General features: G+C 45.2%; 2 protein-coding genes across 3 annotated transcripts in view; both read right to left on the reverse strand.

The window, feature by feature from the left end:
• Positions 1 to 468: 468 nt before the first annotated feature.
• LOC139368856 (ankyrin repeat and SOCS box containing 14b) lies at positions 469 to 4739 on the reverse strand. 2 transcript variants are annotated; one of them, XM_071108284.1, is made up of 11 exons: positions 4595 to 4739; positions 3776 to 3941; positions 3611 to 3666; positions 3064 to 3195; positions 2829 to 2987; positions 2479 to 2724; positions 2207 to 2372; positions 1769 to 2101; positions 1397 to 1595; positions 1131 to 1284; positions 469 to 1009 (listed from the first exon to the last, which is right to left on the reverse strand). In XM_071108284.1, the coding sequence occupies exons 2-11, from the start codon at positions 3892 to 3894 to the stop codon at positions 840 to 842; spliced, it is 1734 nt and encodes a 577-aa protein (XP_070964385.1). In that variant the 5' UTR covers positions 3895 to 3941; positions 4595 to 4739; the 3' UTR covers positions 469 to 839. The 2 variants fall into 2 exon arrangements, with proteins under 2 accessions (XP_070964385.1, XP_070964384.1); XM_071108283.1 differs by having other exon boundaries at positions 472 to 1009; positions 1394 to 1595; positions 4595 to 4700.
• Positions 4740 to 5107: 368 nt separating this feature from the next.
• LOC139367734 (dynein, axonemal, heavy chain 12) overlaps positions 5108 to 26496 on the reverse strand; it is a 35827-nt gene continuing 14438 nt past the window's right edge. Inside the window, exons 31-71 of the mRNA XM_071106046.1 lie at positions 23252 to 23435; positions 22923 to 23063; positions 22726 to 22809; positions 22423 to 22611; positions 22080 to 22199; positions 21792 to 21980; positions 21550 to 21701; positions 21272 to 21410; positions 17485 to 17651; positions 17117 to 17372; positions 16622 to 16924; positions 16356 to 16534; positions 16054 to 16246; positions 15725 to 15886; positions 15344 to 15538; positions 15092 to 15225; positions 14738 to 14900; positions 14265 to 14522; positions 13020 to 13151; positions 12842 to 12931; positions 12357 to 12739; positions 12091 to 12238; positions 11646 to 12006; positions 11347 to 11539; positions 10931 to 11123; positions 10668 to 10840; positions 10400 to 10540; positions 10065 to 10223; positions 9795 to 9939; positions 9465 to 9615; positions 9110 to 9363; positions 8874 to 9014; positions 8519 to 8656; positions 8130 to 8363; positions 7723 to 7911; positions 7124 to 7227; positions 6809 to 7013; positions 6565 to 6702; positions 6336 to 6427; positions 6183 to 6250; positions 5108 to 5365 (exon numbers count right to left, since the gene is read on the reverse strand). Of these exons, the coding sequence (XP_070962147.1) occupies positions 5172 to 5365; positions 6183 to 6250; positions 6336 to 6427; positions 6565 to 6702; positions 6809 to 7013; positions 7124 to 7227; positions 7723 to 7911; positions 8130 to 8363; positions 8519 to 8656; positions 8874 to 9014; positions 9110 to 9363; positions 9465 to 9615; positions 9795 to 9939; positions 10065 to 10223; positions 10400 to 10540; positions 10668 to 10840; positions 10931 to 11123; positions 11347 to 11539; positions 11646 to 12006; positions 12091 to 12238; positions 12357 to 12739; positions 12842 to 12931; positions 13020 to 13151; positions 14265 to 14522; positions 14738 to 14900; positions 15092 to 15225; positions 15344 to 15538; positions 15725 to 15886; positions 16054 to 16246; positions 16356 to 16534; positions 16622 to 16924; positions 17117 to 17372; positions 17485 to 17651; positions 21272 to 21410; positions 21550 to 21701; positions 21792 to 21980; positions 22080 to 22199; positions 22423 to 22611; positions 22726 to 22809; positions 22923 to 23063; positions 23252 to 23435 (7234 nt within the window). The 3' untranslated portion in view covers positions 5108 to 5171. The remainder of the gene's footprint in view (positions 5366 to 6182; positions 6251 to 6335; positions 6428 to 6564; positions 6703 to 6808; positions 7014 to 7123; positions 7228 to 7722; positions 7912 to 8129; positions 8364 to 8518; positions 8657 to 8873; positions 9015 to 9109; positions 9364 to 9464; positions 9616 to 9794; positions 9940 to 10064; positions 10224 to 10399; positions 10541 to 10667; positions 10841 to 10930; positions 11124 to 11346; positions 11540 to 11645; positions 12007 to 12090; positions 12239 to 12356; positions 12740 to 12841; positions 12932 to 13019; positions 13152 to 14264; positions 14523 to 14737; positions 14901 to 15091; positions 15226 to 15343; positions 15539 to 15724; positions 15887 to 16053; positions 16247 to 16355; positions 16535 to 16621; positions 16925 to 17116; positions 17373 to 17484; positions 17652 to 21271; positions 21411 to 21549; positions 21702 to 21791; positions 21981 to 22079; positions 22200 to 22422; positions 22612 to 22725; positions 22810 to 22922; positions 23064 to 23251; positions 23436 to 26496) is intronic.

Below are 26496 nucleotides of genomic sequence, written 5' to 3' on the forward strand. Positions count from 1 at the left end.
TCTGTCTGTCTACCTCGGGGGGGGGGGGGGGGGGGGGGTCGGGGTTCCACTAAGGTCTGGCCACTACAGAAATTTTGACAATTTTTGGGGTCAAATTAAACCGTTTCTGTCTCTAAAGTTATGATTTTATACCGTCTGTGACTGACACGTGAAAACGTATTGACATAAAAAGGCATTTGTTTGAATCAAAGTAATATCCATAACTAGTATAGGCCCAATAACACCATGACCTATCCACTTTCAGTCGGACATTTGATATACAGACTGATGGTATGACTGGGAAATGCTTATTGCGTTTTGGCTGGTCTATTTGAATGACATCTGACAAATGAAAGTCTGCTATAAGAAAAAAATCTTATTTCCTCAGATTTTTATGCCTTCTCCAATGATGGCATATGATGTGTGCACAACAGGTGACATGGATTTCAATGTCAGTAGATTAAAATAGAATAAGGTTTCTGAACCCAGTTCTAAGACTTCTGTTCAAATGTTTAATGACAAAATACAATTATTATAGATCACAGATAAAAATAGGACATTACACATAATCCCTAAGTGTGTCATTCCTTACAAATTCAATAATTATACAAAAATATAATTTTAACCAAACAAGCTTATCCCAGTTGGTTCAGTGACCCAAAATGCTCAACCTAGGAGCAACACACATTGTGCTGCCTATGACATGACATGCATTCAGAGTAGGAAAAAAGGGAGAGAATATTGCTTGTTTGTTGATCCTCGAGTAGGAACTAAAGAGGCACACACTTACAAAAGTAAACAAGGTCCAGACAAACTGATAAGGAACTGGAACTTTCTTAGAGAGTGCCATTATGTTACGATCAATCAGGGCTGCCCCTGCTGTAGATGTCGTACTCTCTGTATCGGAGGTAGTCCTTAAGCCTGGTGGGGAGAGGCATGAAGCTGATGAAGGCTGGGGATCGCAGATGCAGACGGCTCAGGCAGTCCCGGATACGCAGCCGACACAGGTGCTTCAGGCTGCGCACATTCTCTGAGGGGGCATTAGGGTCATGCTTTATTTACCTGGAATTTACTTACAAATTTGGTCAAATGGTAATTACATAATAATTATTGTGAAAGGGCATCTGTGCAGTGCAGTTCCATTATAGTACCTTGGATATAGCATATCTCAGGCCACTGTTTCTGTGTCTTCAGGCATTCCTTGAGTTTGACACAGAGGGTGACATGGTCTGTGTAGTCTAGCATGATGCGCACTACCTGTGCCGAGATGTGTTTCAGCCACTTGACTGTTATCACCTCACAGAACTACAGACAGACAGACAGAAAAAAAAGAGACAAGAGATAGAGTTTGTAATAACCACATTTACAATGACCACATAATGTTTGTTTTCTTCCTTAGCACTAGTTGTCTAACCACCATGTCTTTGGTGAACGAGGTCGTCCAGGGTGCGTAGTCATGGGAACTGTCTCCATAGGGACAGTCAAAGCAGCGCTGTACATCGTATCCATGGTTGAGAAGCATCCTCAGCATGACCTCATCTTTCAACGCATACTGCAGTGCTGATGGGAAGTGTGTTGTGTTGACACGAGAATAGTAGCTGGCGTTAGCACCGTACCTGATTGATAAGAACAACAAAATTAATTAGGCCTAACAGTACACACTAATCAAAAATACATACTACAGGCTAATTCCTCTCACTCACATAACATATTTTACTGTAAAGTATATTGAGACTTTGAAATGCACTTTATTTGGTCAAGTTTGATTTGACTTGAGTTTGATTCCTACCTCAGCAGAGTGTTTATAAGCTCATAGTTGCCCAGCCGCAGAGCCACCTGTAGACAGTTGACAGGGTCCTGGTTGACCATGGCCTCAGCCTCCAGCAGCAGACGGGTGGACTGGACATCGTTGTTCGATACAGCAAAGTAGAGAGCCGACCTGCGTTCGTCATCGTATTTATTGCGCACGCGTGGGTGCAGCATGAAGTTGGGGTCGTAGCCTGCATTGAGAAGGACCTCCAGGCACTGGGTGTGTCCCCCAGCAGCAGCAGAGTGGAGGGGACTCATACCACTCTTCTTCACTGCCTCCATCTTTGTTGCTGAGATCAACCGTTCCAACACCCTGAGGAGAGAGAGGAGAAGAGCTTTCAATATCTGTACCTCCTAACAGCAGAAAAATAAATAAATATAAAAGGGGTATATAAAGTAAAGATCTTTCTCCACTCACAACAGATGCCCATGGTATGCAGCACGGTGGATGGGTAGGTGCCCACTGTGGTTGGGCATGTCGGGCTCTGCCCCATAGTCCAGCAGCAGAGAGATGATGTCAGGATTACCTGATGCAACCGCCTCAAACAGCACAGAGCCCTCTGTCTGAGACTGCACGCTGGCTCCTGACAGTGACAGAGAGAGCGAGAGAAAAGGATAGAGAGAGAGGAGAGACAGAAAGTGAATCACTCCATATGGTCCAGACACACACACGCACACAGACACACACACCTTTCTGTAGCAGGACCTCCACTACGTTAAGGTGCCCTGTCTCTGCAGCCAGTGCCAGTGGGGTCAGCTTGTCAACATCCCTTGCGTTTGGGTCGGCTCCGGAATGCAGTAGCAGGTTAACAAAATTGTCCAGACCCAGGAGGGATGCCTCATGGAGGGCAGTCCGCTCCAGATCTCCTGTTTGGTCCACCTTGGCATTGCAACGAAGCAGGAGCGAGGCACAATCATATTGGTCATTTACTATAGCTGTAGGAAATAGGTGACAAAGCAGGAAGAATGGCAGAAGGTTAAAGTTGTGCTCCATAAACAAAAATCGAAATCTACGAACATCTAAGATATATTTTGAATACCTGCCACAAGTGGAGATTCCTCGTCATCGTTCTGGAGGTCTGGACAACATCCGTTCTGAAGCAGGAACGTAGCGTTTTCCCTCAGGCCGCACACTACAGCCAGGAAGAGAGGTGTCTCTCCTTTCAGAGTCCGGCACTGCTCTGCGCCCTGGGGGGAAGCTGGACACATGGACCTGTATATTACTACCTAGATTTGACCAGGAAAGTCCCTTGAGATATGTCTCAAAACCAGTACCTGAGAAGACGATCTCCAGTATACTTTTCTTCTCCTGCACTGCGGCCTCATGTAACGGGATCCATCCTCTGTCGTCTACTCTGGACATGGCTCCTGGTTGCTCAGCTAGCCTTATTAGGGCCTCCTCATTACCTAACAGAACAGGAAGACAGGTACGGGGTAAATCTCAATAGTCTGACATGCCTACCTCTCCTGTCCTTTTCATTCAGTTGAACTGATGTGTGAGAACTGGACAGGTGAAAGACATTTTCACTTTCTGAAATGAGATGAGGCAAGTAAAGGAATTATATTTATTGAGATGCATCTGAAGACCAGAACTGTTATTCATCGCTGGGCCCTCCAGTATCCTGCACTGGAACAGCGCCAAAGTCAATAGACCGACTGTAACCTCTATGGCAGTGCTGTCATATCCCTCCATCTTATTCCACCTCTGACTCAACTCCACACACACCATATAGGGGCCAGACAATCTATGAGACCGGAAAAGAGATGATCGCACATAGCAGAAGTCATTAAGGAGTTAAGATAAGGAAAAAGCCATGCTCACCTTCCTTTATCACTGTGAAGACCTCATCAGGATCACCTTCAGGGCCTGCAGGATCACTGGGTGAAATATTTGTATAAACACGGAATCACTTGGATATTCCACAGCTAACCCATGTGGTATACACAGAATAAAGCAGCAGGTATTTTGCCATTTGAGAGGTCTTACTTAGGGAGTGAGCCTTTGTGCTTGTTGTATTTCAGAAGGCTCTGTTCAATCATATACTGTGTGACCACGTCCTCTTCTGGTTGGTCAAAAACATATCCTGCCTCTGTCTCGGAGTTCATCTGTCACTCCAGGAAGGGTCAACTCACCAGGAAACTACTAACTTGAGCTGGGGAGGCATTATGTTAAGAACCTTCATTCTCTGTTCAACTAATGGTATTTTAAAAGGGGCAACATGTTACCTACCAGGGCAGGGACCATACACATGACCAGCCAGCAGCCTCAAATACCAACAGGACCTCGGCAGACATTTCATAGACAACAGTAAAACTGGAGAGCATTGCAGCCATGTTGCACACTGTAATTTTTGTGAGTTTGTGCTGACTATCATTTCACATACATAGAAAACAAGATAATACATTGATACATTACAGTATATTTACATGCTTAATGGTTGTGCTCTGCTTGAAATAGCTGCCCCAGTTCTCTGCTGTGGGGTGACTTTGATGATGACAGTATAGTGCAATAAAGGCTAAACAGGCATGGGTTGGTGCATTATATGTGTGGCTGTAGTGTTGGGTATTGCACATTGAAAACTACATCAGCCTTTATAGGGAACTGTGGATAAAACATTCAGGATTAAAAAAGCTATTATTCAAGTCATCAAGCCACTTACTGTAAGTTGAGCATGCAATGGCCACTCCAAGTTCAACAATTACATGGCACCATATCACACCATTTCAGATGAACAATGGCATTCAGGCACCACACCATTCCATCCTTAAACCTCCCAGAGGATTATGTCTTTTGTTTTCTGTTTACCTTCAGTCAACAGGCTGTTTCTCCGATGGCCCTACAATCTTCAGTGGGTCAATCACACTAAGCTTCCAAAGCATGTCTATGTATATCTCCCCAGCTATTTATATCTGATCACGGGACCTTCCCACCCTGCACCTGGCTCTGACCCACTGAGCACACTGCAACTCTACCCACAGCTCAACTGATTGACACAAACACACGCACGCACGCACGTCCACACACACACACACACACACACACACACACACACACACACACACACACACACACACACACACACACACACACACACACACACACACACACACACACACACACACACACGCACACACGCACACACGCACACACGCACCTCCCAGTGGCCATAGGCAGGTATCACATACTGTAGGTCTGCTATGGTCCTAATCAGGTGTTGTATGTATGTATTCCCACTCAAAAGACCTAAACAAAACCAACAGCCACACAAGTTACATCAAAGTATTTTTTATATGATTAAAGTGAATAGAGAATCCACCAGGGAGCGAAGTCTCGGTGTAATGACAAAGTTAAATAGCGTGTCCTTCCCTACTCCTCAGTGTCCTCAGTCATCCAACTGACAGAGCATGGCCACGCCTCTCTTGATCCAGTGCTGGGGGCGCTTGCTGGTGGGCAGCATCATGGTGATGACAAAGTTGGTAGAGTGGCCTGTGGTGGACAGGGTGCCCTTCCTCTCGCTGGTCTTATACAGCGGACACACATACAGGGTCTGGGGAAGGTCACTGCCTTTCTTCTCCACTGGAGAGAGAGAGAGAGAGAGAGAGAGAGAGAATAACAGAGGGATGTCAGAGAGAGAGAGAGAGAGAGAGAGTGAGGGAGAATAACAGAGGGATGTCAGAGAGAGAGAGAGAGAATAACAGAGGGATGTCAGAGAGAGAGAGAGAATAACAGAGGGATGTCAGAGAGAGAGATAGAGAGAGAGAATAACAGAGGGATGTCAGAGAGAGAGAGAGAGAGAGAATAACAGAGGGATGTCAGAGAGAGAGAGAATAACAGAGGGATGTCAGAGAGAGAGAAAGAGAGAATAACAGAGGGATGTCAGAGAGAGAGAGAGGGAGAGAGAGAGGGAGAGAGAATAACAGAGGGATGTCAGAGAGAGAGAGAGAGAATAACAGAGGGAAGTCAGAGAGAGAGAATAACAGAGGGAAGTCAGAGAGAGAGAGAATAACAGAGGGAAGTCAGAGAGAGAGAGAGAGAGAGAGAGAGAGAAAGGGAATAACAGAGGGAAGTCAGAGAGAGAGAGAGAGAGAGAGAGAGGGAAGTCAGAGAGAGAGAGAGAGAGAGAGAGAGAGAGAGAGAGAGAGAGAGAGAGAGAAAGAAAGAGAGAAAGAGAGAGAATAACAGAGGGGAGTCAGAGAGAGAGAGAATAACAGAGGGAAGTCAGAGAGAGAGAGAGAGAGAGAGAGAGAGAGAAAGAGAATAACAGAGGGAAGTCAGAGAGAGAGAGAGAGAGAGGGAAGTCAGAGAGAGAGAGAGAGAAAGAGAGAAAGAGAGAGAATAACAGAGGGGAGTCAAAGAGGAAGAGAAGTGCATAGAGAATGAGAGACAAACGTACTTGGTTTGATCCAGATGATGGGGACCGTATCAAAAAGAACCTTGGGATGCTGCTCAGCCAGGACTCCACTGTGAGTGGGAGAGATCAGTCTCAGTTCACTGCACTCTCTGGTATCATTTTTAAAGAATAGCCTTGTTTGAAAGAGTCTTCTACCTATTCTTGTCCCAGCGAGCGCCGTCCAGAAACAGACCGTGGATGTAGACCCCGTCCTCAGGAGAGGAGTTTGAGGTGTCGATGGGAAGAACCTGTTACCAATGAGAGGGAAGGAAAAGGCTAATCAAAACAGACAAACAAGAGGAAGAGGGGCATTTTTAAGTAATAACTTGTTTATAACAATGCCTCAAAAAACCAAAGTCTCTTCTAATTCAGCTGTTTGTGTGACCTGGAAGTGGAAGCAGAGCAGGTCGATGGGGATGGAGTATTTCCTGGCGTAGTTCTGCATGGCCCCGGTCAGGAAGGCCTGGGTGAAGAAGAACCCAGACAGCCAGAAGACATGGGGCTTGTTGCTCTCATACCAGTCCTGCAGGAGGCAAAGAGAACACATTAGTAAACAAAACCAAAGTGTTTCCTCTTCATGAGAAAACGGATGATGGATTTAAAAACAATACTGAGGCTAATGGACTGACCTGCAGGAACTTGAGCTTGGCAAGGAAGTCTGTGATGTAGCTGCCCAGGGGTTTGAGGCTGGGGTAGGAGCGTTTAGCCCACTTCTCTGGCAGCTTGCCCACCATCAGGCTGCCTGACAGGGCCTCCAGCTCAGCATCCATCACCACCAGGCCCTTGATGGCCTTCAGCAGGTTCTGCAGGCTCACACGGATCGTAACTGCCAACCTGGAAGACAAGACAGTGATATGATCCTATTGTGGGTTTTGGTCATTTACATTAAGATCTATCTGTTTTTCTGAGTTTTATTTTTTGAGGTGTGTGATGAGATGTCATACGTGTTGTAGCGCTCCATCTCCTGCACCAGTACAGTGTTCATGCTCTCTTCATACAGAACAGGGTACTTCAGCAGAGCAGCCTCGATGTCAAAGTTCGCTGGAAGCTACAAAACACAGACAACAAGTGACCTAACTGACCACCTGCTCTGATTCTCAGTACTTTAGCACACATACACACATATACAGTGCATTCATGACGCACGCACGCACGCACGCACACACACACACCAACTGCTGCTACAAGACTCTTGTTATACTGCTCAATATATACACTGCCCCCTCCCCTTCACCAATACATATGTACATATTGGACTATAAATTGTGTCTTCCAGTATTATACTTTTGCTATAATGTTTATTCTATTCTACTGAGCCATTTACTTTATGTTTGTATTCTTTTATTTTATTATTTTTTATTGTTGTTGCATTGTCAAGAAGGAACCTGCAAATAAGCCTTTGGTTGGACGATGTATACCATGCGTATCCCGTTCATACGACTAATAAAACTTGAAACAAACTTAACATCATTGATTCGTATGAGACATATATCGGGGGAAAAGGCAGTACATTTCAGCAGTACAAGGACTGGTTTGGCTTTACCTTGGTGAGGATGTCATTGGCTATGTCGAAGAGGGTGTTGTCTCCCCCGGAGCTGGCTCCTCCTTTGGCCCCTCCTCCCTGGGTGAGGAGCAGGGAGTCAAACAGCTGCTTGGTCTGCTGCAGGTCCTTGGAGATGTCCACGTTCTCATGCATCCCAAACACTTCCGGGTGCTGGAGGAACGGAAGGTTCTGAAGACATCAACACAAGATGGAAAACATGATGGAGCGCATTAATGTGAGCCATGCGGCATCCTGCAAGGTTCCATTCTGGGTCCAATTCTCTTCACTTTGAACATGGTAATGTTATCAGACAGAATGGTATTGATTCTGATAGTTATGCTGACAACACACAGCTGTACACCTGATGAATTAATGTCTCATTCCTTCCCTGTCTAACTCCTGCTTACCCGTATGAACTCGATGTAGTCCTCGTAGTTGGACTTTGGCGGGGCGTAATACTTTCCGCTGGGGGAGAAGGTGTAGCGGGGGTTCTCGATGATGTCCTTGTTGTAGAAGTCAGCCAGGATGGTCATCAGGAGCCTCCTGTCCCAATCGTCAGTCACACGGCCCCCATAGTTACACTCCCCTGTCAGGTAAGTGATGGCCTCCATCGGCACCTGATCGTACTCCCTCACAAACAGCTGGAGGAGGAGGAACACACAACAGGGTGAGAGAGGGGAACCACACAATCTGCAATCACATATATTTATATTCAACAACCACATTAAGTCCACAGTCTTTTAAAAATGACAATCTCTCTCAAATACTCCAGCCCTGAGTTGATGTGTATTACTACCTGTAGTTGTCTGATACTGATGCGCAGATCAGACTCGTTGAACCCATAGGGGATGTTCCAGCCCAGAGGACCAAACTTCTTCCTCTCCTGTACCAGAGCATGGAAGAAGCAAACGCCATACAGAAGCTTCTCCCACACCTAGAAACAACCAGAGGAACAATCAGCGCAGAGTGTGGGTGTGTGTAATAAAATAAATAATAATAATAATAATATTTGTTATGTATAGGTGGCCCCGGGAATCAAAAACACTATCCTGGCATTGCAAGAACACATTCCTGGCATTAGTCTACCAACCGAGCTACAGAGGACTATGTGTGTGTGTGTCTGTGTGTGTGTGAACCATGTCACCACTCACCAGCTCTTTGTCCGTGCAGGCGTTGAAGAAGTCCTGGTCTGAGACGGGGTCTGACAGGTAAGACTGCAGCAGGTTGAGCCTGAGACCTGTGGGCGGCTCGTTGGTCATCTTCACCCCATTCTGCAGGATGGTCACTGGGAACTGACACAGGGAAGAGGGTTATGAATCCACATCATGGATGCCGGTCACCCTATTGTATACTGGTTGACCAGGCTGGATGCAGTGTTGTACCCTACCTTGGGCGAGGGGTAGCTGGTGAGCCACAGTCGGAAGTCTGGGTGGCAGGTCTCTGGGCTAAAGTCCTCACAGATCTTCTCCAGGGTGGACATCCAGGAGACAGCCAAGTGGCAGTTCTGCAGGCACACCCAGGTACCCTCCTTCATGGCAGAGCGGATCATCTTGGCAGCGATGGGGCCCTGGCCCTGGCCCAGGGAGATGGATTGGAACTTGGTGCCGCCCATGTTCTTGTCGTTGGCAAACTTCAGCAAGCCTGGAAGAGAGGGGTGGGGCGGGGCAGAGCCATTTTCCATATCAAACAAAAGCAGTAGCAGGTTTGAGGTCTGTGTATGAGATCAGTCGGGTACTACTTACTGGCCATGGGGTCGGCTCCAGGAGACAGCACAAACACCAGAGGGATGGTGGAGTTGGAGTCTGTGTAGCTCTTACTCAGGTCAAAGGGAGGCGGCTCCACAAACTTCTTCCCAAGTTTGTCAGTCACATAGTTTGTGATGGCCGGCACAATCTGGAAACATAAGGAGTAGCATACAACAGTAAGCATACATGCAAACATATGATATGTCCGCACACACACACCTATATCTACATTCAGCAACCTCTGTATTGATTTTCGAGTGTCCTCTTTGCATTGACTTTAGGTGGACAGCAAAAGTAAATAGGGATTGGCTCATTTCTCTCTCTAACCTTGTCTGGCCTGAGACAGCGGTAAATTATCATCTTCTGCAGGTCATTGAGGCAGTCACACCAGGGCTTAGGCAGATTGGTGTTATAGGGCTCTTTGCTATCATAGATTACCAAGAATTTATCTGGGATCTTGATGAAGCTCTCCCTATGAGAATCACAGAGAAGGACGACATATTCCATATTTGAGTATTAGCAGAAACAAAACACTGAATAAATCTCTAATCCCCCAAAACAAAAAGAGGCAAGCTCAGCAGTTTGTCTATGTCATACTTGAGTCCCTGGAGGTTGGGCAGGTGGCTGGCCCGGCAGATCTCGTCCCAGCTTTTGTCCTGCAGCCAGTGGGGGTCTGGGTTGGGGACGTTGTTCTGCAGACCCACCCCTCCAGTCAGCAGGAACATAACGTCACCATATTCTATTTCCTTCTTCGCTCTGAGAAACCCCCCTCCCAAAAAACAGCCACTTGTCAGACACAAACAATCACGTTTATCCCACCTTATCTTAAATAGCATGCTTAAAGATAATTTTATTTGAATAAATAAACGACTTCACTCATTTCACAAAAATCCATCTTAAATGTTTGACCTCAGTGTGTGGTATGGACTTACAGGAGGAGGTTGGAGCAGAGGAGGAATGAGAAGAGCAGTTTGTCCTTCTCAAACAGGGAGCGACACACGTTACAGTACAGGTTGAAGGTGAAGTGGTCGATGAGGTACCTCAGCCTTTTCTCCAGGATCTTGGACTTGTTACTGAAACACAGATGCCATGTGTTACCTAGGACACAAAGGAGCTTCGCTCTAACTGTACATCATATTCATTAACCAGTGACTTACGAGGTCTAAACCCTTGTTATCTGTGTAGGAGCATGTTTCTCACCTGTCCTGTATGGAGTTGATGTAGAGGTTGACAAACCAGCTGAGGGAGTACTGGTACATGGGGTCTATGTTGGCCAGGTCAGCAATGCTGAAGAACAGGATGGAGGAGTGCTTGGCGATGGCTCTGTAGCCCTCCCTAGACTCTGCTATCTTGACCTCTGTCTTCTCAGCAATCTGTGGGTTGGGAGATGGGGTTGAAGTTAGACCATCTCATTCTAATTGGCTTTCAACACATTTTGACTGTTTTTCCAGTGTGGTCCAGACCTGCTGTTTCTTGGAGATCTCGTTGGACATGATCTTGGCCGAGTCGAGGACCTGGATGGCGCTCTCATCCTCCAGGATGTTCCCCTCGGACGACGAAAGTGTCTCCAGGATCTTGTCCTCGATCTCCTTCAGGACCTTCTTATTGGATGCAGACTGCAGAATCAGGGCGTTCCGCTCCTCCTCCAACTCCGGCCTGCAGAGAGAGACATGATGAGGTCAGGGGTTAGTCGTCTAGATTTATATCTTCATCATATACAGTCACAGTACGATTGGTCATAAACAGATCAATGCTTTTTGTGCAGTCTGTGCTGTATCTGGTAGACAGGTTAAGAGTTTATATTATAACTTCATTACTGGAAAATGATCCACTATAAATAAACAGCATAGCAAGTAGTGTAGCGTGTGTTGCAACACACCTCTCCTTGGCGACCACAATGCCCAGCAGCTGGTCCTCAAGGCCCTCAGGGGTGATCATGAAGTTGAGCAGAGACACCTTGGTTGCCAGCTCTGGAAGGTAGTGGGGGTTCCGAAGCTTAGTTGTGATGTAGAACCGGAAGTCACATGAGTATTCGATTACACTCTCCCCCAGCCGGATACAGTCCATGCCCCCTGGATGACACAAACAAATAGTCTGTGATCAAATGACACCAGTATGTAATGATAAATCCTTGCACATGATATGATGTTCACCAGAGCGTGCCGTCCTGTTTCGTACCTTGTTTAAAGGTCTGTTTGAGCAGCAGGGGCTCCAGCGACGGGTCCAGCTCCTCCCCTACGTTCTCCAGCAGCAGAGGGGTCCCGAACTGGATGCAGTTCTCCAGGGTTCTCATGTAGTCTCCGTCCGTTAGCTTGATCACGCTCAGGTTGTTGTCCTTCTCAGAGTTCTTCACCCACTTGTTGGCCTGGCCCTGGGGGTCGATCATCAGGGGCCACCGGCGGGAGTTGCTGACGATGACCCCGTTGTCTATGGAGAAGCTGTCGGTGGGCAGGCCTGAGATGTTCCACGCCCGGATCTTTATAGGGTCTCCCAGGGTCTTACTCAGGGAGAAATCATCTGATGACGGAATGTTCTTAGACTGGAGGGTAGGAATAAATAACAAGATTAAGATTGGTGACAATTAATTGGCGTTCAGCTGTGGTGCTGCTGTATGTGCCTGTACCTTGCAGAGCTTGGTCCATATCTTGGCACAGTTCTGTCTGAAGGCAGCAGTGAAGGCTCCAAGGTAGGCGATGACGCCAGCTGAGATGAGCACGTCACCGGTCAGGTTATCATAGGTGTTCTGAAGGTCATCTGCTGCTTTGGACCACCTGTAGAGGGAAAGAACACAAAGTCCCTCAGGACATAGCAAAGACCTCAGGTACTAATGGCCTACACAAGCCATTTGAAACAATCAATATATTTAATAATCTCCATCATCCAGAGCACCTGGTCTTCTCTCCTCCTAGGCCTCCGATGAGTTTCTCGGCTCTCTCCAGTTTGCGGGCACACAGGTCCACCTGGAACTCCAGCTGGCCCTTCTCCTCAGTCTTCTCCTCAAAGGTCTTCTGAAGCAGGGCCAGACGGTCCTCCACCTCCTTCAGCTCAGCTCTCTTCTGGTTCAGAAGGGACATGGTGGTGGCCAGAGACAGCTGAGCCTCGGCTAGGCCGGCCTTCTTAGGGGCCACTACCTTGGCCACTCTGTCGTAGATCTCCATGGCAGTGACCCACTTGCACAGGCCCTCGGCGGCTGAGGAGGCCTTGGCCACTTTGGTGGGATCAAAGTCAGGATTAGTCATGTACTCACTGCGGATCTTTTGCATCACAGGGACCTACCCGGGAAAAGAGAAGAGAGTCAATTAAAAAGTATAGATTTACATTGATACTTCAGTTTAAATGCAATTCAACACATTTGTTTTTTCACAGGGACTCACAGGGATGTTGTCCTTGTCATACTCTTTCAGGTCTCGTAGGAAATTCATGTCTCCAAGAAGCTTTTTGCTCGGACCCCAGTAGTCAAGAATCTATTCAAATGGTAAGAAAACATAATTAAACATGTAAACAAACACATTTTATTTAATAAATAAAAAAATAGGTAGAGCAGTTCCTGACCTTCTGTCCAGTCCCAGCAGGATCAACAATTTTATCAGGTTTCAGCTCCTTCATCACACACACAGCCGCCATCACCAGCTTTACCCCCGACGGAGGGCTCTTCATTGACTTCACGATGGTCACGTCAGAGGGCTGAGAGGGAAGAGAGATCAGATAAGATCATACCTTGTCTGTTTGCTTTGTGCAAGTCTTGCAATCCCCTTTGGTAAGACTGTGCAGGGCAGGCTGATCTCTGCTTGATCAGAATCCCAAGAGCGTTGGACCAGTAACTGAAAGGTCACAGGTTCGAATCCTGAGCAGGCAAGGTGGAAAAAAATCTGCCGTTCTGCCCTTGAGCAAGGCACTTAACCCCCAACAACAACTGCTCCCCGGACGCCGATGAAGCTGATGTCGATTAAGACAGCCCCCCCACCCCCACCCGCCCCTCTCTGGGTGCGGGGGGGGGGGGGGGGGGTTAAATGCAGAAGACACATTTTGGATGAATGCAATCAATTGTGCAACTGACAAGGTCTCCTAAAGTGTCTCCTGACCCCTCCTGTCTCAGCCTCCAGTATTTACGATGCAGTAGTTTATGTGTCGGGGGCTAGGGTCAGTTTGTTATATCTTGAGTACTTCTCCTGTCTTATCCGGTGTCCTGTGTGAATTTAAGTATGCTCTCTCTATCTCTCGGAGGACCTGAGCCCTAGGACCATGCCTCAGGACCACCTGGCATGATGACTCCTTGCTGTCCGCAGTCCACCTGGCCGTGCTGCTGCTCCAGTTTCAACTGTTCTGCCTGCGGCTATGGAATCCTGACCTGTTCACCGGATGTGCTACCTGTCCCAGACCTGCTGTTTTCAACTCTCTAGAGACAGCAGGAGTGGTAGAGATACTCTTAATGATCGGCTATGAAAAGCCAACTGACATTTACTCCTGAGGTGCTGACTTGCTGCACCCTCGACAACTACTGTGATTATTATTATTTGATCATGCTGGTCATTTATGAACATTTGAACATCTTGGCCATGTTCTGTTATAATCGCCACTATGCACAGCCAGAAGAGGACTGGCCACCCCTCATAGCCTGCTTCCTCTCTAGGTTTCTTCCTAGGTTTTGGCCTTTCTAGGGAGTTTTTCCTAGCCATCGTGCTTCTACACCTGCATTGCTTGCTGTTTGGGGTTTTAGGCTGGGTTTCTGTACAGCACTTTGAGATATCAGCTGACGTACGAAGGGCTATATAAATACATTTGATCCCCCTTTCCTACCTTCAGGGTGTCCAGGGCTGAGAGGGCCATCTCCAGGGCAGGTATGGCCTCTGCCAGGTCGCTCTCACACTCGTTCTTCAGGGCCTGGGCCTCGTTGGCCTTCAGAGTGGCAGCCTCCTCGTCCACACGCACCACCTTACTCTTGGCCTCCACTTGCACTGACTCTACCTCTAACACCTTCATCATCTTGGTGTTGTCTATCTTGGCCTGCTCCAGTTTAGGCTGCAAGTCCACCAGCTCCTTCTTCATCTCACTCACCTACACAACAGATCATACTCATGAGGGACAGAGCTAAGGCTGAGCACAGTGTAATAGAAAGGGGTGAACGCAGACTCATCAAAGGTTCAAGAACACTTGATTAAAATTGCCTTAGGTCTCAAGTCACAGTACATCATGAGGCAACAAACCATGACACACACAATCCACATAGATCCCTACATTCATGCAAGATAAAAACAATCGGTTTGATGTACCTGAGACTCAGCGAAGGCCAGTTTGTCCAGGCCGTTGGTGTACCTCTTCTTGGCCTTCATGACCATGTCTCTCTTCTGGGTGAGCAGCTGACGGAACGCAGCGATCAACTCCAGGTAGGAGGTGGGTGTCACGTAGTTATGGCGACCCAGCTCCGAAAGGAACCTGGGAACAACAACATCCTCAGCTATCGTGCGATAAATATGTAATAAATCTGTCCTTGATTTTAGTCTGTTTTGATAAAGTCATTCAAATGGAATTGCTGTGTTTATTTTGTCATCAATAACTTCTGTAGCATGAGAAGAGAATATATGATATCTGTGTTAAATTAGATGGAAAGGAAGAGTTGTATGTACTTGTGAGAGAGCTGGATGGCAGAAGTGTGGAAGGTCTTGCAGATGGGCATGACCTCCTGTCTCTCATGCTCACTCATCTCCAACGACTCCAGGAACTTGTTGGCCACGCGCTCCAGCGCCTCCTCTGGCCAGGGCTGGGAGATGCAGTTCAGAGAGGAGGTTAGGGAAGTTGATAAGCAAAATATTGTTGCTATTACTTCATGGTTAGTATACAGTGTAAGCCATCAGATAGGTTTTGTACTGCCTCTGTACCTGGAACCAGTCGATGGTGCAGCAGTTGATGAGGGAGGGGAACTGGCGTAGTCGGTTGCGGAAGGCCTCTCCTATAGGACTGAAGGCCACTATGATGTGCAAGTTTTCCCTGCAGCGCGACACAAAGTAGGCAAACAGGGCCAGGGGGCTGAACTCCACACTCTTATTGCCAGCCTGGGCGATAGGCCGCACCGCCTGGGGAGAGAGAGGGAGCAGGCAGAGGATGATTAGTCCTCTCATTCACAACACTCACTGTGAATGCTTCTGCTTAGATGATGTGATGAAAAAAGGGCAGTAACCCCAGCAACTCCAACCTCAACCATAGCCTTACTCTAATAAGCCAAAGCCTATTATCCATCTGACTGGTCTATGAAAACCTACCTCCATGATTTCCGCCTTCTCGTCCGTGGCGAACAGGTTGGGCACCTCTCCTGTGTTCAGGACACTGTCCACATCCTCCAGGAAGGCTTCCTCCTTGATCTGAGAGTCAGTTAGCAGGAATACCGTTTTCTGACCCTTCACCCCTGCACTTTTCAGCAGGAGCTGCAGCACAGGAAAAAGCAAACAATCAGAAAAATGATATGGAACAGCCACAACAAATATACCAGCCCAAGTCCTCTAGTGACAACTCTTCAACTGTCTGTATACTGTTGCCATTCCTGTCCAACCTTTCCTGGAATAATCTCTATGTTAATAGTCTAAAGTCTCACCTTGAGGTCATCCCTCCACTCGTTCAGGCCGTAGCTCTTGGAGATCTCTGGCTGGAACAGGGTCATCTTGGCCATGGAGGTGGCAAGGCGGGTGATGGATTGGCGCCCGCTGCCCCCCACCCCCACCAGCAGGGCATTGCCCCCTGGTTGCTTCAGCACACGGCTGATACGAGACAGGTGCTCCAGCACGTAGCTAAACGCAAATGGACAAAAACAGAGTCATACTCAGTTTTCCAGTGAGTGTAGCTAACCTCTCATGCTGTGCTTATAAAAACCCAAACCTTGACGTTAAAGGCCTTTACCGAAAGATGACAAGGTTCATGCGGTTCTTGTGTGTCTGGTTGTACTCATCCAGACAGAGCTCCACCACCTGGCCGAAGCTCTCCATGGAGGGCACCTCAGCGTACAGACGATCACTGTCCTCCAGGTCAGGGTTCATGTAGTCCCCAAACAGCAGGTTACACATGTCCTCCTCACGCGGCTAGTGACAGGGAACACAGAAACCTCATCACCACAACTAAACAACAGTAAACAAACCACCATCAAAAACAACATCTTCTGTACTTACTGCCTTGTTGCTTGGAGCCTTCAGGTGGTCAAACACCTGCTCAAAGTTCTCCTTGAAGTGGTCCCTGACGATGTCGTTCATTAGGAGGTAGAGCCAGGCACGGTCCTGGTCATCCACCAGACGGTCGTAGTAGACGCGGAACACCTCGTGGACAAAGAGGCGGATCATGGTGCGTTTGTTCTCCAGGGACTCCTTCTTGAGGAGAAGGCAACCCTGCACCACGCGGCTAAAATCGCGCAGGTTGAATGTGTAGTGGGACTTGGCTGGCGTGGGGAGCAGGTTGTCCATGGCCTTCTTGTAGACCTTTTGAGAGATGTGGGCGAAGAAGACAAACAGAAAGTGAAATAACTTGATTTTACATGGTTTAAAAAGAGTCAGAATGAAGTGTGAAGAGCAACAATCACAACTTTTTACTCTTGTATATGATTAAATCTAGTGGGTTTTATGCTTGTGGAAATAAAATAACTACCAATGTAATCTCCTGAACCTTCTCACCTCCATAGTGGCGGCCACTATCTGGTTGCCCACGGTGAAGTAGTCTGGGGGGAACTCGTTGTTGCGGAGGTAGAAGGCCACCACGTTGGAGAAGATGCGCACCATGGTGTCGTCACTGAAGGCGTTGATGCTGGTGATGTTGAAGTGCCGCAGGAAGCGAGGCGTCACCGCGTTCCTCCCGCCACCAGGAGGCCCCATAGCTGAGATCAGCTGCAGGTCCACCAGGGTTATCTTAGTGGTGTCCTTCAGGTCATACCTGGGAAGACAGTGGAAGTAAACTTTAGAGACATGATAAGTTCCAGGTATGTCACTGATCATTCTAGCCTAGAAGCAAGATATGATGGCATTGTAATGTAGTAGTCTCTAACCAGTTGCCATGGTCAAAGTATTGGCGTAGGAGTTCCACGGGAGGCTGTGCCCCAAACTGCTCCAGGGCAGGCATGTTCATGTCATCCACAAATATGACACACTTCTTCCCCATGGGGGGGCCAAACACCCCCTTCCTCCTCTTGTCCAGCCTGGACATGATGATGTTCTACAAACAGTGGAAGAATATACTGTATAAACAGTAAGCTACAAAAGTATTCATAGCACACAGTGACTACATCAAGCTTGTGACTCTACAAATGTGTTGGATGCATTTGCTGTTTGTTTTGGTTGTGGTTCAGATCATTTTTTGTCCAGTAGAAATGAATGTTAAATAATGTATTGTGTTATTTTGGAGTCACTTTTACTGTAAATACGAGAAGAATATGTTTGTAAATGCTTCTACATTAATGTGGATGCGACCATGATTACAGATAATCTTCAATAAATTGTGAATAATAATGAGTGATAAAGTTAGATGCACAAATATCATACCCCCTCCAAAATGCTAACTTCCCATTATTGTAATGGTGAGAGGTTAGCATGTCCTGGGGGTATGATATGTGCGCCTGTAAAGTTCACTTATCATTATTCACTATTCATTCAGGATGATCTGTAATCAGGATAGCATCCACATTAATGTAGGGCTAAATACTTAACTTTTACTACTTTTATACACATAAGTGTTTTATTACACATAATTTGTCCCAATAATTTGGGGTCCCTATACACAAAAAGTGTGGTACTTTCTAAACGGTTCACCTGATATGGATTAAAATACCCTCAAATTAAAGCTGACAGTCTGCACTTTAACCTCATAGTCACTGTGTAAATTCAAATCTAAAGTGCATATACACACACACACACACACACACTACCGGTCAAAAGTTTTAGAACACCTAATCAGGGTATTTCTTTATTTTTACTATTTTCTACATTGTAGAGTAATAGTGAAAGACATCAAAACTATGAAATAATACATAAGGGATCATTTAGTAACCAAAAAAGTGTTAATCAAATGAAAATATATTTTATAATTGTGATTCTTCAAATAGCCACCCTTTGCCTTGATGACAGCTTTGCACACTCTTGGCATTCTGTCAACCAGCTTCATGAGGTAGTCACCTGGAATGCATTTCAATTAAAGGTGTGCCTTCTTAAAAGTTCATTTGTGGAATTTCTTTCCTTCTTAATGTGTTTGAGCCAATCAGTTGTGTTGTGACAAGGTAGGGGTGGTATACAGAAGATAGCCCTATTTGGTAAAAGACCAAGTCCATATTATGTCAAGAACAGCTCAAATAAGCGAAAAGAAATGGCAGTCCATCATTACTTTAAGACATTAAGGTCAGTCAATGCGGAACATTTCTAGAATTTTAAAGTGCAGTCGCAAAAACCATCAAGCACTATGATGAAACTGGCTCTCATGAGGATCGCCACAGGAATGGAAGACCCAGAGTTACCTTTGCTGCAGAGGATAAGTTCATTAGCGTTACCAGTGTCAGAAATTGCAGCCCCAAAAAAATTAGTTCAAGTAACAGACACATCTCAACGACAATTGTACAGAGGAGACGTTGTGAATCAGGCCTTCATGGTCAAATTTCTGCAAAGAAACCACTACTAAGAAGAGACTTGCTTGGGCCAAGAAATACGAGCAATGGACATTAGACCGGTATAAATCTGTCCTTTGGCCTCGAGTCCAAACTGGAAATGTTTGATTCCAACCGCCATGTCTTTGAGAGACGCGGTGTTCGTGAACGGATGATCTCTGCATGTGTATATCCCACCGTGAAGCATGGAGGAGGATGTGCTATGGTGTGGGGGTGCTTTGCTGGTGACACTGTCTGTGATTTATTTAGAATTCAAGACACACTTAACCAGCATGGCTACCACAGCATTCTGCAGTGATACGCCATCCCATTTAGTTGGGCTTAGTGGGACTATCATTTGTTTTTCAACAGGACAATGATGCAACACACCTCCAGGTGGTGTAATGGCTTTGACAAAGAAGGAGAGTGATGGAGTGCTACATCAGATGACCTGACCTCCACAATCACCCAACCTCAACCCAAATGAGATGGTTTGGGATGAATTGGACGACAGAGTAAAGGAAAAGCAGCCAACAAGTGCTCAGCATATGTGGGAACTCCTTCAAGACTGTTGGAAAAGCATTCTTCATGAAGCTGGTTGACAAAATGCCAAGAGTGTACAAAACTATCATCAAGGTAAAGGGTGGCTATTTGAAGAATCTCAAATATAAAATATTTTTTCATTTGTTTAACACTTTTTTTTGTTACTACATGATTCCATTAGTGTTATTTCATAGTTGTAATGTCTTCACCATTATTATACAATGTAGAAAATAGTAAAAATAAAGATAAAAACTTGAGTGAGTAGGTGTCTCCTGGCACTGTATATTCACACACTACCGGTCAAAAGTTTTAGAATGCAGAATGCTGTGGTAGCCATGCTGGTTAAGTGTGCCTTGAATTCTAAATACATCACAGACAGTATCACCAGCAAAGCACCCATGCTGGTTAAGTGTGCCTTGAATTCTAAATACATCACAGACAGTATCACCAGCAAAGCACCCACACACCTCCTCCTCCATGCTTTACGGTGGAAAATACATCCGTTCACCCACACCGCGTCTCACAAAGGTGGTTAGAACCAAAAATCTCAAATTTGGACTCCAGACCAAAGGACACATTTCCACCGGTCTAAAGAAGGCCAGCATCCCGGAGTCACCTCTACACTGTTGACGTTGAGACTGGTGTTTTGCGGGTACTATTTAATGAAGCTGCCAGTTGAGGACTCGTGAGGCGTCTGTTTCTCAAACTAGACACTCTAATGTGCTTGTCCTCTTGCTCAGTTGTGCACCAGGGCCTCCCACTCCTCTTTCTATTCTGGTTAGAGCCAGTTTTGCGCTGTTCTGTGAAGGGAGTAGTACACAGCGTTGTATGAGATCTTCAGTTTCTTGGCAATTTCTTGCATGGAATAGCCTAAATTTCTCAGAACAAGAATAGACTGACGAGTTTCAAAAGAAAGTTATTTGTTTCTTGCCATTTTGAGCCTGTAATCGAACCCAGAAATGCTGATGCTCCAGATACTCAGCTATTCTCAAGAAGGCCAGTTTTATTGCATCTTTAATTAGCACAACAGTTTTCAGCTGTGCTAACATAATTGCAAAAGGGTTTTCTAATGATCAATTAGCCTTTTAAAATGATAAACTTGGATTAGCTGACACAATGTGCCATTGGAACACAGGAATGATGGTTGCTGATAATGGGCCTCTGTATGTCTATGTAGATATTCCATAAAAAATCTGTTGTTTCCAGCTACAATAGTCATTTACAACATTAACAATGTCTACACTGTATTTCTGATCAATTTGATGTTATTTTAATGGACAAAAAAAATTGCTTTTCTGTGAAATGAATTGAGTATCCAGTGATCAGACGTGATCAACATACTGTATGATACATACAGATCTGCTATCTTATCTGCTATCTTAATTTGATCACTCTGTTGTCGCAGACAATGTTCCTGCATAGCAGGAAATGCAAATTGTAGTTTATTCAATGTTCAAAAAAGCTTTTAAAGTTTGTAATTTCCACTTTAAAAAATGTCAGTCTTGATTTGCCCTAACAAAAAATGTATCAAACCCTACAAAAAAAATAAACTCCATTAATTACAAAATCATTCACATTGCCTGTTGCTGCAGGATTATTTTCCTGCTGCGAGAAACAGGGTCAAAATAAGATAGCGCATCTGTAGCTCTTCATTGTTCACCTGGCTCTGGTTAGCGCTGGTGCGTGCTGAGAAGTTGATGAAGAAAGGCAGGTAGCGGTCCTTGTCCAGGTTGTTCATGAGTTTCTCCTTCACGTACACAGACTTCCCTGTCCCAGTGGGCCCCACAAACAGCAACGGCCTTCACAGAGACAGACATATGATCAGTGGCTGTTTTAAAATATAACGTATCAACTGAATATTATGATGTTTGACCACAATGCAAGTGCGTAAACACAAATTACATCCCCATTAGTCTGGGTGTGTTGACGCATGCTTACACTCCATAGTCGATGCAGAGGTCCATGAGGTAGGTGTATCGGACCGTGTCTATGGTGGGGACGATGATATCCTGCACTTTGGTGTTCTTGTCCCCCAGATTGATGTTCTTGATCGAGTCAGTCCAGTGCACCCAGCGACCTTTCCCTTTAAACTGTGAAACCAAATATATGTATTTTCATAGAAACTGAAAAATACTGTTTTACACTGCAGAAGCCTTATTGACCAGTGGAATGTTACAGACCTCGTAGTAATAGTCGTAGACCAGACCCTTCTCATCGTGGGGACATTCCCATTTGGACACGGAAGCGGGGATGGGGTGGTTGTCTGCCTTCCCTAAGATGATGTCTCTGAGGTACTCATCAAACCTCTTCCTGCTGTCCGTATCACAGCTGCCCCCCACCGACCACACCAGGGAGAAGGCAAAGGCTGCCTGCCACAGAAAGAGAGATGGAGTTGAGCTGAGTATGTTGATTTCTGTCATTTCAATTCAGCATAGCCACGCACAGCAGCACTCTGTTAAATCTCTTACCATGACCCAAGTCCGTATGTTTTTGTTCCCCGTGTCCTCCTTCAAAGGTTTGGTGAGCAGCATTTCAAAGAGCCGAGTCAGGGACACCACTGTGTTGCTGTTGCTGGTGGGGACAACCTCCTAGAATATATGAAAGTAATCAGACATGTTATAGAGCTTGTAAACTAATATATATATATATATATCGGCTATTGCCCTGCACCACAGTATATATATATATATATATATATATATATATATATATATATATATATATATATATACTGTGGTGCAGGGCAATAGCCAATATACAGGATCAAACTCCAATTGATGCTTCTGGACTTAAAGCTTGTGGTCCACCCACCCTGCATTGTTTGCGTAGCATCCTGAGGGAGGGGGGCAGGAGCCAGTGGAAGAGCTCCATGAGCAGGCCTGTGTTGTCTGGAGCCTGCAGGGGCTCTGGCAGGGTGTTGATCCAGGAGGTCACCAGGGGTTCCCAGCCCAGCTGAGAGGGCTCCATGTAGATCATACCACACCTGCTCACTGTCGCCGGCTGGGGAGGGGAGAGATAGATATACAGATTACCGATTCGTGAAAGATACTGTTGTTGGGACAAAAGAAGAAGTCTACCTGTACCTGCAAGTGTGTTGATGGCTTGTTGACTTACAGAGGCCTGAGACAGGTCCATGGCTTCAAAGATTAGACTCATCTGATTGGACATCTGGATGATCTCTCCACTCATCAAGCACAGCTGTGGGAGAGAAGGAAGCATACAGCAAGTAGTTACAGTTGTTTTACGCATCCTCCTGGTATGTCATTAAGTCATTATATTGGATTATATTTGTTGTGGACTTATATTCTTGCCTTCTTGTTGTCGTCGAGCACAGTGTTCATGCTCTCAATCCACAGTGTGTCTATAGGCCCGTCGAACACCACCCACTTACGGTCCGGGGTCTCGGACGACGCAAACTCACGAAACGTGTTGGCCACAATCCCATCTGCCCACTGAGCAACACCAACAGAGACAGGGAGAGAGAAAATAAAAAACTCAAACACAACGTAAAACACAATCCAAAACAGCAAAACCATTGGTGTAAAGAAATAAAAATAACACTATTGATATTGAAAGATACTCTGAATATATGATTGTAATGATGTGAGAGGAATGTGAATATTCCAGGGTTGAGACCCACCTCGTGAGAGACTGGGTCAAACTCTCCAAAAAGCTGTCCCATGGTGATGGCCTTAGGGTTGACCGTACGGTAGAGGACCCTCTCCTCCTCATTGTAACCCCTGTCGTTCATCAGGGTCAGGGTGTCGGCCAGGACGTGGAGGACTTTGGTCTTACCAGCAAATGGCTCTCCTACCAGCATAAATCTGAAATACACACCAGTAGGGGCAATGCAAAAATTATTCAAAACAATATTCCACTTAACATTATCTTCTATCATCATCTATCATTTAACATGTATTTATTATTTATATATCTTAAACTCTGCACTGTTGGAAAAGGAAGCATTTCACTGTTAGTCTACACCTGCTGTTTACGAAGCATGCGACAAATAAAATGGGATTTGATATGAACATGTAGGTACCGGTGAAGCCGTGTCAGTTCTTTAAAATGACAGTGAATCAGGAGGATGTCACTACTTGACACCAACAAACACCCCATAATATCTGGCCCCCTGCCCTTCCTAAATCGTGGCATTGAACAGTTCAGCAGACTTTTATCCCTACATAACTGGCTACGAGACTATCGTAGCTCTGTGGGTGTAACAATTATTGACAATTTTGATACCTTCTGGAAACAAAGCTTGTTTTAAAAGGACGATGGGATCCACCCAAATCATTTGGATCCTTTCACAGCATTATAATTCTGCGTTGAGACAATGACTTCTCAATGACGCAAGCCCAGCTCAGTTAATCCCTACCATTGTGACGCTTGTCCTGACAAAATATCCCGTTTATTACGGAAACGTTATTTAAAAAAAAAATGAAAATACTGCCCCCTAGTCACAAAAGGTTAATCCCTACCATTGTGACACAGAGTTGTCATAATGCTTCAGCAAATGTACATTATACAAGGGCCGTTGGTAGACATACTGTAAGTAACCTAATTTATGTCCCTCTAACTGCCCTGAATGCCTCTGCTGATCACACAGATAGTGTATGCAGTAATCATGTGCCTATGAACCAGTGATACTGTTAGCACTGAGGCGGTGTTCCCTAGGAGGAAGTCCACTGTGTGCAGCTCACCCTGCACTAACATAAATAACCTAAGCATGTCAACCTCTGCTAAGCTTCCCAGTAAAGCAATAAAAACAATAAAGTATTACAGAAAAGTGCTAAAAATATCCCACATTAACATATGTAGCTTAAGAAACAAGGTTCATGAAATCAATAATTTGCTAGTAACCGATTACATTTATATTCAGACAATCTCTGAAACTCACTTAGATAATACATTTGATAGTGGTAGCCATACATGGTTATAAGATCTACAGAAAATACAGAAATGCCAAAGGTGGAAGTGTGGCTGTTTATATTCAGAACCGCATTCCTGTAAAGCTTAGATAGGATCTCATGTTAAAAACTGTTCATGTAATATGGCTACAGTTTCATCTGCCGCACCTAAAGCCCATTCTGGTGGGATGCTGCTATAGACCACCAAGTGCTAACAGCCAGTATCTGGATAATGTGTGAAATGCTTGATAATGTATGTGATATTAACAGAGAGGTATATTTTCTGGGGGATTTAAATATTGACTGGGTTTCATCAGGCTGCCCACTCAAGAGAAAACTTTAAACTGTAACCAGTGCCTGCAACCTAGTTCATGTTATCAGTCAACCTACCAGGGTATTTACAAACAGCACAGGAATGAAATCATCAACATGTATTGATCACATCTTTACTAATGCTGCAGAAACTTGCTTTAAAGCAGTATCCAAATCTATAGGATGTAGTGATCACAATATAGTAGCCATATCTAGGAAAACCAAAGTTCCAAAGGCTGGGCCTAATATAGTGTATAAGAGGTCACACAATAAGTTTTGCAGTGATTCCTATGTTGTTGATGTAAATAATATTTTCCGTGGGATGTAATGAGGAGCAACCAGACACATTTATGAAATTGCTTCTTCCAGTTACTAATAAGTATGCACTCATTAAGAAAATCACTGTAAAAATGGTTAAATCCCTGTGGATTGATGAGGAATTGAAAAATGGTATGGTTGAGAGGGATGACACAAAAGGAATAGCAAAATGGCATGTGACTATACTGAAAAATGTGACTATACTGAAAAAAATTGAAGAAACAACACTATGAAACAAAGATGAATTACAAAGTATTATAGCTTTAGAGCACCTTAAATTAATTGAATCATTGAATCAGATGGCTCATTCATCACAAAACCCACTGATATTACCAACTGCTTTAATGATTTTTTCATTGGCAAGATGATCAAACGTAGGCATGCCAGCAACAAACGCTAACACTACACATCCCGAGTGGCGCAGCGGTCTAAGGCAATGCATCTCAGGGCTAGAGGCATCACTACAGACCCTGGTTCGATTCCAGGCTGTATCACAACCAGCCGTGATTGGGAGTCCCATAGGGCGGCACACAATTGTCCCAGTGTCGTCCAGGTTAGGGGTTTGGCCGGGTTAGGCCGCCATTGTAAATAAGAATTTGTTCTTAACTGACTTGCCTAGTTAAATAAGGTTAAATAAAAAGAAAAAGTATATCTGACCAAATTATGAAAGACAAGCATTATGATGTAGAATTACATAAAGTGAGGGTGGAAGAGCTGAAAACTGACAAGCCACCAGGGTCTGACAACTTACTGAGTATAATAGCAGACGATATTGCCATATCTTCAATTTAAGCCTACTAGAAAGTGTGTGCCCTCAGGTCTGGAGAGACAGCTTTCAAGGCCCTTACTTTTTAAAATCTTTACTAACGACATGCCACTGGCTGGCGTGAGTAAAGCCAGTGTCTACGTATGCGGATGACTCCACACTATACATGTCAGTTACTATAGCGACTGAAATGACTGCAACACATAACGATGAGCTGCAGTTAGTTTCAGAATGGGTGGCAAGGAATAAGTTAGTCCTAAATATTTCAAAAACTAAATGCATTGTATTTGGGACAAATCATTCACTAAACCCTAAACCTCAACAAAATGTTGTAATGAATAATGTGGCAATCGAGCAAGTTGAGGTGACTAAACAGCTTGGAGTAACCCTGGATTGTAAACCGTCATAGACAAAACATATTGTTTTGACAGTAGCTAAGATGGGGAGTCTGTCCATAATAAAGCGCTGCTCTGCCTTCTTAACAACACTATCAACAAGGCAGGTCTTACAAGCCCTAGTTTTGTCGCAGAGAGCTAACATTAATAATATGCATGTTAATCTTTCCTGGCTCAAAGTTGA

This window comes from Oncorhynchus clarkii, chromosome 16 (assembly GCF_045791955.1).
Source record: "Oncorhynchus clarkii lewisi isolate Uvic-CL-2024 chromosome 16, UVic_Ocla_1.0, whole genome shotgun sequence".
NCBI lineage: Eukaryota > Metazoa > Chordata > Actinopteri > Salmoniformes > Salmonidae > Oncorhynchus > Oncorhynchus clarkii.